General features: G+C 49.5%; 1 protein-coding gene across 1 annotated transcript in view; it reads right to left on the bottom strand.

The window, feature by feature from the left end:
- The window catches only part of TLL2 (tolloid like 2), a 219,481-nt gene extending 207,889 nt beyond the window's left edge, over window positions 1-11,592 (bottom strand). Inside the window, exon 1 of the mRNA XM_060192830.1 lies at window positions 11,157-11,592. Within this exon, the coding sequence (XP_060048813.1) occupies window positions 11,157-11,340 (184 nt within the window). The 5' untranslated portion in view covers window positions 11,341-11,592. The remainder of the gene's footprint in view (window positions 1-11,156) is intronic.
- Window positions 11,593-12,203: the final 611 nt, after the last annotated feature.

Genomic DNA, 12,203 nt, shown 5'->3' on the forward strand with positions numbered 1-12,203 from the left:
AGCCAGACCTTCCACCTTCTGTACCCCCCCAAAATTATTTTGATCCATACTTGCAGTGGGAGAGAGATGATAGGGGGAATGTGACCAGATGGCTCTGAACTCCAAATCCACCAGGACCCAGAGAGAGAAGAGGAAAAAAGAAAAGGACATTCAGAAGTAGTAATAGGTGTAGGTGTGACTAGAAATGGAAGAGAAGATGGGAGCCCCCCCAAATAAAAATAAAAGGGAAAATATATACAAATATAGAGACATGATTACAGAAATAATAGTTGAGCCATATCTGCAACCTTAGGAGAACTGCTGTTGCTTCCAGTGGTGGGACTGGGGATCCAGAATTCTGGTGGTGGGAACAATGCGGAGCTGTACCCGTCATCCTGTGGTTTTGTAAATCAATATTAAATCACTAATAATAGTAATGATGGCGGGTAGACTGTCTCTGTGGGGAACAGGCTCAGGCAGGACTGTGAATCAATTCAAGGCCAACAACCCAGGTGGGAGGGAGGGAAGGAGGCTCCTTGCAAATTGCAGGATGAACTGGGAGGTAAAGTGGCCCAGCTGGCGGAGCGGGCGGAGACTCTCGGGACTGCACAGCCACACTCAAGGGCTCGTGCAGGCGAGCGTGAGAATATTTATTGGTAATTGACAGGAGTGGTTAGAGAGTGGCGTGATCCCATATAGGTCTGTAATCCAATCAGCGGGAAAGCTGAGCTCCTGTTGCTATGTTTGCATCCAGGCAGAACCGAATTATGAGCACGCTAAGAGGCCACCGGGAGAAACCTGCTAATATGCATTCTGTTTATCTGTCACCTTCTCCCTGCTTCGTGGATGAGAGCGATGGAACAAGAACTAGCTGTGGAGCAATAAATTATCACTTGCCACAGGCTATGAGATCCCCAGAGAAAGGACTGTCACGTATATACAGAAAGTCTTAGCTGGGGAAGAAAAGCAGGAAGAATGATACCAGCAAAGAGAAGAGCTAATAATGGGTGGTTAGTAATGCTAGTTCAACACTTCCTTATGAATCCTCAAGCAAACCTATTGCATGGGTTGGACTTCGTTCCCATTTTCTAAACGAGGTAACGAGGCCCAGAGAGGCTAGAAAAGTTAGTAAAAAACACACAGACAGTGGGTCAGAAAAGTGACTCACTTGAAGAGTGTTTGCCATGAGTGGCCCAGCTTTGTGCTTGACCTCTGCTGCACTGAAGGGGGTTTGGGTACTATGGTGTCTTCCTTATTATTATTGTTATTATTATTATCATTATTATCATCATCATCTTTATTTATTTATTGGATAGAAACAGCCAGAAATTGAGAGGGAAGGGGTGATAAAAAGGGAGGGGGGCCAGGTGGTAGCACACCCAGTTAAGCAAACATATTACCAAGCTCAAGGACCCAGGTTCAAGCCCCCGCTCCCCACCTGCAGGGGGTCCACTTCACAAGTAGTGAAGCAGGTCTTCAGGTGTCTATCTTTCTCTCCTTCTCTGTATATCCCCACCCTTTCTCACTTTGTCTCTGTCCTACCGAATTGAAAAAAAAAAAAAAAAAAGAATTAGAAAGGAAAAAATGGCTGCCAGGAACAGTGGATTCCTAGTACGGGCACCGAGCCCCAGTAATAACCCTGGCAGCAATAAGAGAGAGAAAGAGAGAGATCTAGATCTGCAGCCCTGCTCCACCACTCGAAAAGCTTTCTCCCTGCAGGTGGGGACCGGGGAATCAAACTCAGGTCCTTGCACATGTGCACTCAACCAGGTGCACCCCAGCCCCTCTATGGTTTCTTCCTATCTCTCTCTCACCCTCGGTCCCTCCTCCTCCCCTCCCCACCCAGCCCCCAAGTCAGTCTGGAGCAATGAAGTCCCAGAACCAACCAAAACAACAAGGGGCCAGGCGGTGGTACAGCTGGTTAAGCACACACATCGCAGTGCCTAAGGTTGCCCCTGTTCCACACCTGCAGGGGGAAAGCTTCAATAGTGGTGAAGCAGGGCTGCAGTTGTCTCTCTGCCTCTCTTCCTTCCTCTCTGTTTCCCCCTCCTCTCATAATTCCTTGCCCTCCCCTCTCTCCCCCCCAATACTAAATAAACACAAACATTAGAAATTCAAAACAGGAACAATGAAACACCGCACATATAGAGAGGGAGAGGCAAAAATAGAGACAGGCTTCACGAAAGACTGTCTTGTACCCAGGATGCTTCTCTATTCTGCTCTATCACCTAGGCTGCCACTTCCCCCAAAGCCTTCTTGGGAAGCTTCAGGCACTGAAGACCAGAACTACCTCATCCCTGTTAGATTCCTAGTGGAGGAGAGAGAGAGAAAGGCAGTGAGGCGGTGTGCTATGATGCTCCAGGAACAGGCACACAGGCAAGACCTTCAGACCAGGCAGTATGGAAATGCATGTAGACTATCTAGAAGAAGAAAGTAATGGCAAATATATTTATCCTCCTAGAATATATACCCAAGAGATATAACAATACTGATTCGAAGGGATAGATGCACCCCCATGCACATAGTGGCTTTATTCATGATAGCAAAAACTTGGAAACAACCAGAATGCCTTTCGACAGATGACTGGTTAAGAAGTTATGAAACATATATTCAATGGAGTATTATTCAGCAATAAAAAGGATGGTATTGTGTCCTTTGGGATAAAATGGATGGAACCAGAGAAGATGCTTAGTGAAGCAAGTAAGGAGGTGAAGGGCAACTACAGAATGGTTTCACTCATATATGGAACATAGAGAATTGAACATATGAATGCGGATAAAACAAAATGTCAACCTATATGGAAAACTGTGGGAGGACTAGAGTGGTTATCTGTGGGGGTGGGGATGGGGGCATGGACCTTTGGTGAAGGGAGTGGTGAGGGAAAAAAAGACTATACTATAAACCATCACTCAATAAAGCTCTACAGTTAAAGTGAGGGGGAGAGAGAGTAAGACACACACACACACACACACACACACACAGAGAGAGAGAGAGAGAGAAAGAGAGAGAAAGGATAGGTTAAGGAGAGGATTTCAGGAAGAAAAGGACAATCACAAGTTGATTGTCCTGTGCAGTTTCCATCAAATCTCTCCCCTGTGGAAGCACTCAGACCACATCCTACAGTGACTTAAGCTCTAAGACAATGCTGTCAACACTGTGAGACTCTTAGAGTTTTCATTATCACTAGGCTTCCTCTTGAAAAGCAAAGGTTTAGGAACTGCTAAAGTTATGATCTCTATGCAGACTGCCTGCTTCTGTCTCCACGGTGGAGGGCAAGGTGTCATCAGCATTAGTGGAGTGAGTGAAAGGAATCCTGCCCAGGCTGATTGTGAACCTGGAGGGTAGGGTGAAAGGAGGAGCTGCCAGGTGAATGAGGCTGGCCCCAACACCACCATCACATCTGCAAATAGTCAGGGAAGGATTTTTCGGGACTCCTGCTTGGCCTGCAGGGCTTGTAAAGCCTACCAGCCCAACTGCTTAGGGCTGGAGAGATTCACAGGAGACTGTGGTTTTCAGATAAGGTTTCTGACTATAGAGGAGCTATCAGCATCATTAGGCAACAGGAAACTCTCTGCAATCAATCTGATTTCAGTGGTCAGTTCCTTGCTTTCCTGTCTCACGGAAGCCATGAAAATGATAGTGTAATCCTAATGTTTGCTGGGTAGCTACTATGTTCCAGGCACTACTTGGAGAGCTTTGCCTCCCTTCATTTACAGCTCAGTCCTACGTGGTCGATGTCAGTAACCCCATTTTATAGATGGGACGGGCGGCAGAGGTCTTAAAAGTTTAAGCAGAGTGCACATTCATGAAGAGACAGTGCCAGGATCTGAAACCCAGAAACTTGCTTCTAGAATCCAATCTGCTAGCTCAGTCCCCAGGCTCTCTCACTGAAGTGGAAAGAAAGTTATGCTGTCCAGATGGCTCAATGACATCTCCACACGCTTTGCACATGACAGATTATTCTGGAGCTGAGTAATTCAGCAACATTTTGTATTGAGTGCTTTCTTTCTTTTTTTTTTTCCCCTCCAGGGTTATCTCTGGGACTCAATGCCAGCACTACGAATTCACTGGTCTTGGCAGCCATTTTTCCCATCTTATTGGATAGGACAGAGAGAAACTGAGAGGGGAGGGGGCAATAGAGAGGGAGCGAGACAGATAGACATCTGCAGACCTGCTTCACTACTTGTGAAACAACCTTCCTGCAGGTGGGTTGCCGGAGGCTCGAACCTGGATCCTTGCAGGGGTCCTTGTGCCTTGTTCTACTTGTACTTAACCTGGTGATCCACCGTCTGGCCCCCTATAGTGTGATTTCATTGGCTAAGTACAGTGTCAAGTGCTGTTTACATGACAACACACCTGTGGTTATATAGCATTGTATAGAGGAGAAAGCTTAGGTTTCTAGGACTGAGTGAAGATCTGGCAGCCAGGAAGACAGGGCTGAGACCTGGTTGGCACTTACACTCCCTGCACCCACAGCATTGCCCTGAAGGTACCAGGACCCTGTAGAATTAAGACTGCTGTGATTGATGGCACAGCTACCAGAACCCCATCCCCACCCCCACCCCATCCCACCCCTCAAACTCCAGGAGAGGGCACCAGACACTTATCACTGCACTGGAGAAGGAGAAAATGGGGAAGGAGGGGTTGGTTTTGTTTTTTTTTTCTGATGCCAGAGTTGAGGCCCTGCCTTAAATGATATCACTGTGTACTTTTTTCTATCTACAGAATATATCTCTGTCCATAGAGCTGAGCAGGCATGGAAGTCAAGGGAGCATCATCTTGGGCAGAGTGTGGGCATGAAGTTCAGTTTCTCCAAGTACAAAATGCCTCCCCAACCCTGCCTCAAACTGCACGTCTGCTCCCAGGATGGTGTTGAAGGTCAGTGGGGTAGTGTACTTGATATAATTCAGTTTGATGATGATCCTAATTGAAAGGGAGCCTGAGGTGGCCCTTCCCAGCATCCTCTCTGCAGATGCTGCCCACCCTGGTATTAGTCTTACCTCTGTTGGGACCTTGCTATATATCTTGCTTGACATGCACTGGCCATGCTCGCTCTCTCTCTGCCTGCGTGACTGAGCTGAATCCTGAGCTCAGGTAGCTGGGTTCCCACTGACAGTGATTCCTGAACCAAAGCTGAGTGTTTCTTCCACCAGTTCTGGCCCTGGCCTGTCCTCATCTTCACCTACTTTAAAATATATATAATTATTGGGGGCTGGGTGGTAGCACACCGGGTTAAGCACACACAGTACGAAGCACAACCACCAACTAGCACAAGGATCCCAGCTGGAGCCCCCAGCTCCACACCTGCAGGGGGTCACTTCACTAGTGGTAAAGCAGGTCTGCAGTTGTCTATTTTTCTCTCCCTCTCTCATCTTCCCCTACTCTCTCGATTTCTCTCTGTCCTATCCAACAACAACAACAGCAACAACAACAATAATAACGCAACAACAATAGTGGGGAAAAAAAGATGGCCTCCAGGAGCAGTGGATTCGTAGTGCAGGCAACGAGCCTCAGCAATACCCCTGGAGGCAAAAAATGTGTGTGTGTGTGTGTGTGTGTGTGTGTGTGTGTGTATCTATATATAATTATTGAGCTATAACTCAATACAATTTACACTTTACTTGTTTTTGAGACCCTAGTAAAAAAATTATCATTAGGTCTGAACTTAAGAATCCCTACATGAAACTTGTTCTTCATTTATAACAAAAATTCTAATTCTGCTATTGCATTTTCTTTCTTTTTCCTTTGCCTCCAAGGTTATTTCTGGGGCTTGGTAACAGCACTATAAAACCACTACTCTTGGAGGCTTTTTTTTTTAACTGGATAGGACAGAGAGAAATCATGAAGAGAGGGGGAGACAGAGAGGCAAAGAGAAAGACAGACACCTGCAGACTTGCTTCACCACTCAGGAAATGTCCCTGCTGCAGGTAGGGAGCATAGTACTGTATGCACTTGTCTGGCCCCTGCATTGCATTTCTACAAAAGAATTCAAAAAGAACTAGTGAAAGTCCTGAAGACAGCATAACAGTCATGCAAAAGCTTTCATGCCTGAGGCATGGCATCAGTACCATAAGGGAGGCAGGCAAGAGTGGCCTCAGAGAAAACAGTCCAAGAATGTAATGAGTGACTGCAAATGAAGGACCTGATGGGAAGGTCATTGTATCTCAGAGAAAATAACAGTGTAATGAGGACTCAAATTCCAGACAGAAAAGTGTGTGTGTGGGGGGGAATCAGGCAGTGGCACACCCAGTTAAGAGCACATAGTACTAAGTGCAAGGATCTGGGTTCAAGCTCCCAGCTCCCTGTGTGCAGGAAGGACACTTCACAAATGGTGAAGCAGCTCTGCAGGTGTCTATCTTTCTCTCTCTCTACCTCCCCCTCCTCTCTCAATTTCTCTCTTTCCTACCCAATAAAATGAAAAAAATAGCTGCCAGGAACAGTGGATTTGTAGTGCTGTCACTGAGCCCCAGCAATAATCCTGGAGGCAAAATAAATAAATATTTGAGTAAATGTGGGTTTATGTCTTTTTCGCTACTCTGACACCATTCTCTCAGACAATATTCTTATCCAACTTCGGGCTAATTATCAAACTCAGGCAAAACTACCACAGTTGTGTACCCCCAGGAACATGCCTAGAATGGACTTCCTAGCTTTCTTCTACCCTAAGATCCCTAATCTCACCTGCTCTATTCCTTGAGAGCTTATTTGGAGGTTCTAGCAGGGGAGTGTAGCTACTTGTATACCTTACTTGTATACCAAAGATACATCCATCTCTATTCAGGGAAGGCCATCCTCTTTGACTGAGCACACAGCTTCAGAAGGGACACACATGAAGCAGTGAGGGAGAAAGGGGACAGCCGCCTAGCCAGCCAGATCAGCTGAATCAACCCTGGTGTGATCAATAGGGTGACAGATGTCACAGCCAGATTGCCCTCACATCCTCATCTGCTCTATTCCTACTTTTTGGCTCCTGATCATTAACCATTCTATCTCCACTTAGGTCATGCCACCTTCCAGACACCAAGTTACAGATGCTACCATGAGTCCATCCTGACTTCTCTGGGCAAACAACCTCACCAATGTGTCCTGGAACCTCACCTCTCCAGAGCTCTGGCCCACTGGGGAAGGATACAAATAGGCTGGGGGTATGGATCGACCTGCCATTGCCCATGTTCAGTGAAGAAGCAATTACAGAAGCCAGAACTCCTACCTTCTACATCCCCAAAACAACCTTGATCCATACTCCCTGAGGGAGAGCAGTGACAGGACGAAAATAGGAGGGCTCTGAACTCCAGCTCCATCAGCACCCAGAGAGACAGAAGGAAAAGGAGAGAGAGATATGGAGGTAGTTATGTTGTCATGAGTGACTCGGAGGGGGAGAGAGGATTGGATTAGGGAAAGAAGGGGCAATTATGTATAAATTGTCGTGCTGTGCCACGGAGGAGAGAGAGGGGAGATCCGGAGTGGAGAGGGAACACAATTCTTTATTCGTGAGGGCACCTCAGAGTTGGGTGAGAGCGCAGTGGTTCGGGCCACGTGGAGGTAGCAAAAATGGCCACCTCCCACTATGTGCAGCAGCCCTCGTTCACCGAGGTGAAAAGTGGGCAAGAGAGCGAGGGACGGAAGAAGAAGGGCAAAAACCGGGAGTGACGAGCAGGGACAGGATTGGCTGGGAAGGGCACTTTGAGAATATCGTATTAACTCTCGCAGGAACTGGCACTAGCCTGAGGGGACATCTGCACAGCAATAAATGTGGACAGACAGCTTTAAAGATGATGGTTGGCCCAAGTCTACAACCTTAGGGGAACTGTGATGGATTGCAGTGGGGAAGACTGAAGATTCAGAGCTCTGGTGGTGGGAATGGTGTGGATTTAAACCCTTGCTGACATGTAATTTTGTAAAAAAAAAAAAAAAAAAGAAAGAAAGAAAGAGGAGGAGGAGGAGGAGAGGGTCTACGTTCCCTCTTCTCAAATCCCCTGTGTCCATGGTGAAATAGGTCAGATACAGCCTATGAGACAGTTATAAAAGGCAATAAATCTCCATCTCAGAGTACAAAGCACTCAGAATCACCTGACAAATTATATATATGCAAATCCTTTTCTATAGCTGCTATGTTGTGTAGAAGCCTAACTACTCCCCTCCCACACACACTCACACATAGAGAGACTACACAGAGGCCAAGGGTCAATAATCCAGCTGAGGCCCCAGGCAGCAACCGGCCTCAATTTTCAGACATAGGAGAAAACAAGTTTCCAGATGATTCTAACCCCAGCTGTCAAGTCACACCCAGCCTACAAGTCTCCCCAGAGGAGTGTCAGCTATTATGGACCGAAGAAAACCACCTCTGCTGTGCCCTCTCCAAAGTCCCCATCCATAGTCAACAACATAATAACATCATTGTTCTACACCATTCAGTTAGAAGTCATCAAAAGCCCATGAAACCCCAAAGTCCTCCTCAACGTCAGGCCAGGAGGGCTTCCAAGACTCTCTCCCACTCTGCAAGCATCTGGTTTTAAAAAGGACCCCCTTCTGCAACATAAAATTGTTCCTTAGTAATGGTAAATGTAGGGCTGGTTGATGGCACACCTGGCTGAGTGCACATGTTACAATGCACAAGGACCCAGGTTCAAGCCCCTGGCCCCCACCTGTAGAGAGAAAGCTCTGCGAGTGTTGAAGCAGTGCTGCAAGTGTCTCTGTTTCTGTGCCTCTCTATCTCCCCTCAATTTCTAGCTGTCTCTACCCAATAAATAAATAAAGATAATTGAAAAAGTAATAAGAGTATATTTACATTGGTAAATGGTAAACACAGTTTTAAAATGGGAAACTAAAAGTGGTGAAATGAGAGATGAAATGGTAATCAGTAAAACTGCACAAGGGAAAACACTTGCAGGATGAGTTAGCCTCAGAAAAACTATACTAAAGTCTTGACTCATAGAACGCTCAGGAAAAGACTAGTTCACAAACTCAAGTGCCCACAAGGAGTGAACTGGCAGCAGGACCCAGTGACTGAGATGGAGCAAGAAAACCAGCTCCCCAGACCTATTTTTTTTTACAACCTTGACAAGTTCAGTGCATTCACTGTACAGGTGGCGAACTGAGGCTTTGAGAGAAGGGGGCTTGTCTAAGGTAAGACACCTCCTAAGATGTCAGGGAAAGAGCCAAGACTCTCTTGTCTGCACTCTGCGGGTACAGCAAAGTTAAAGTCCACACTCAAGAAGAAGTGAGAAGTGTTTCCGATTTGAATACCTGAGGTCTGGCTAGAGGAATTGGGGTGACAAGATTTGACTGTGATATTATAAACACACACACACACACACACACACACACACATACACACACTTTCATTAAGACTTCAGTGCATTAGTAAGTTGCTAGTTGTCCCTACAGAGAAGGTTCTCTAGCTCAAGGAACTGCAGACTGAGCTATTAATCTTTCTCTTACCATCGCCCTCTTCTGGCAGTTCTTGACATCAGCACAGCACAAAGAAAGGCCATTGGGCTGGGAAGACTCCAGGAGCTGCAGGAAACCACCTTCCAAGAACTTCCTCCACTTTCCTGTCCTTGCTGACTATCTACCCCAGCCTAGAGCCACAGGACAGGTGCACCCTGGTTATTCAGCTCTCTCCACTACTGCTGGAGAAAAGTGAAGCCCCAACAGGCAAACTGAAACTTGATCTGGGGTGCTCTCACCAACAATCTGTGTCTCTTTCACCTAGATCTGCACTGCCCACACCTAGCACACCCGAGATGCTTGTGACATTTCAGAACAAAATGCTGACTTCCCTAGTCCAGGCTCCAGCTGCCAGCACTGCCTGCCAGGGCCCCCAGCTCACAACACAGGGTCTCCCAGTCAGAGATGAGGACTGAGCCACTCCTTCACCCCAGTTTCCCAACTACGGTATCTTCCGTATCAGTTCAGTGATGCTCCACAGATCCTTCTCTGCCCTGAGCCAGGTCCCATAAGCTAAGTCAGGCAAGCATGCTACCTGCTGATAATCTGTCAAATAACCAGGAAGTTGCCCTTATCCAAGGCATGATAATAGGTGGGGATGCTGGTGGAAATTTTTGTGCTTGCTAGGACCAGGTCCCTCAAGTCTAATTTAATCTTCCACTTTCATAAGACTCTCAAGATCTAATAACCACTCACACCTTCAAGTGCTCTCCAGATGTCACCCAGTTCTGGCCTGCCCAGCCCCCAGCCTGAGCCACAGCCCAGTACTAACAGTGCCGTCTCTCATTCCATTTGCTGAGATTTCCGCTGTAAGTCATCTGCATCCTGATGTAATTACCGTCTCCCCCACTCTCCCCAATATAGAGATGAGGAAACAGGCCTCCAGGGAACGGTGGAGTGGGGATGTAGCCTGTTCTGGTCCGCTTATTTGGGTGACCAAGTGAACCGGGGCCGGGACCCTGCCTGGACACACACTAACCACTGCCTGCCGGGCCAATCAGGAGGGACTCAACCGGGGGCGCTGAGAACTGGGTGTGGGGGGCAGTGAGCACCCTCTATGTCCCAACAGGGGGTGCTGAGAACTGGGTGAGTGTAGGGGTGAGCGCCCTCTCTGTCCCAGCGGGGCCACCCCAAGCACCTGCTAGAGTCTTTCTAAAGCTGATTCAGGAGAGTGGCTAGTGGCGGCTGGAAGCTGGGACTTGTAGTGGCCTGAGGTGCTGCCCACCCCCCACCTGCTCCCAGGCCATGATCACACTGAGGGAGGAGTGCAAAGAGAGGTTTGCAGCAACCTGAGCCAGGCTCGCTCCCTTTAGGTCTTCTTTTCTTTTCTTCTTCTTTTTTTTTTTTTTTTTTTTTTTTTTTTTTACAAATTCTCCAGAGTAGCCACCAGATCTTGGGGAAACTTTGCGCGCAACTTAGAAATCGGAGCCCGTGGGACTCTGCGCGGCTGGGAACTCGGGGCGCGAACCCGCTGCGCTGCCCTTTGGGGGGGGTGAGGGTGGGGGTGTCCCTGAGTCCGCCACCCCGCGCTGCAAGCCAGGCGCCCCGGAGCGTCCAGCTGGCAGCCCCGCAGATCCTCGCCCGCACTGTTTTCGCGGGGCGCCCGAAGGGGGTGTGTGTGAGGCGGAGGGAACAGGGACCCCCGGGGCGCAGCAGGCGCGCCGCTTCGTTTGCATTTCCAAGGCAAACTTGAGCTGGACTAGTAGGGCGGCGGCGGCAGCACCTACCGGCCTTGCAGGGGTCGTGGTGAAGCTCCAGCGGCGGCTCCGCGCCCTCTTCGCCTCCTAGCGCCGGGGCGCCCCCCGCGGCATCCGAGCGGCCCGGGCCCCCGGCGTCCAGGGCCGGCGGCAGTAGCAGCAGCGGTGGCAGCAGCAGGGACACCAGGACCCCGAGCGGAGTCGCCCGGGGCATGGCTGCTGGGCGCCGGCGGAGACCGCGGAAGCTGCGTCTGCCCGGGGCTCTGCGCTGGCGAGAGGCCTTGCGCACGGCCTAGACGCGGGCGAGCGGGACACGGGGGCCGGTCGGCGTCGGGGCACCGGAGAAGCCACGGCTCCGAGCCACTTGCTGGGCGGCCGGGGCTGCAGCAGCTCCCGCGACTGAGGCGCCGGCGGCGGCTGTGGGAGCGCGGGCCGCCCCGCCCCACACGGGCCTCGCGGGGGGCCCCCGGCAGCCAATCACTCGGGCGCCCGAGGCAAGGCCCCTCCTCTTCCCGGCACCTCAACTTCTGGGGAAGGGGAGCCGCGAGGACGAAGTGTTGGAGGCCAGATGCCGGGGTCCGTGGCTTCCGAGTTGAGCGTGCCCTGTCCCAGTATCAGCTCCCCGAGCAGCTGCCTCTGGAGCGCGCCGGGCTTCCCGGACTCACTTAGCATGAGTCCCCGCGCGCACGTGGGCGGCGGCCGCACTCCAGCCTCCAACCTCCAGCCCGCACTCCGTGCTCAACTTGTCCGGTGCTTTCGGACCCGCCTTTCTCCTCGTGCATGATCCTAGCAGGCTGTTTCTCTGGTCGTTCTCAGCTCAGGAGGGGGAAAAAAAATAAAAGAGGATGACGAGTCCAGTTTTCTCTACATCCCCTAGTCCAGCCCTGAAGGGGCTTGCTACGGGGACCACATAAAGCCTGCATGCTGGCTGGAAGTAGATAAGGAAGAATGATTTTCAGTGACAGATACTCCTTTTAGGTAACTCGATCCTTAAAAAAAAAAAAAAAAAAAAGTCTAGGGGGCCAGGTGGTGGATTACCTGGTTGAATGCACAAGTTACACTGCACTAAAATTGGGG

Source organism: Erinaceus europaeus, chromosome 1 (assembly GCF_950295315.1).
Source record: "Erinaceus europaeus chromosome 1, mEriEur2.1, whole genome shotgun sequence".
Taxonomy (NCBI): Eukaryota; Metazoa; Chordata; class Mammalia; order Eulipotyphla; family Erinaceidae; genus Erinaceus; species Erinaceus europaeus.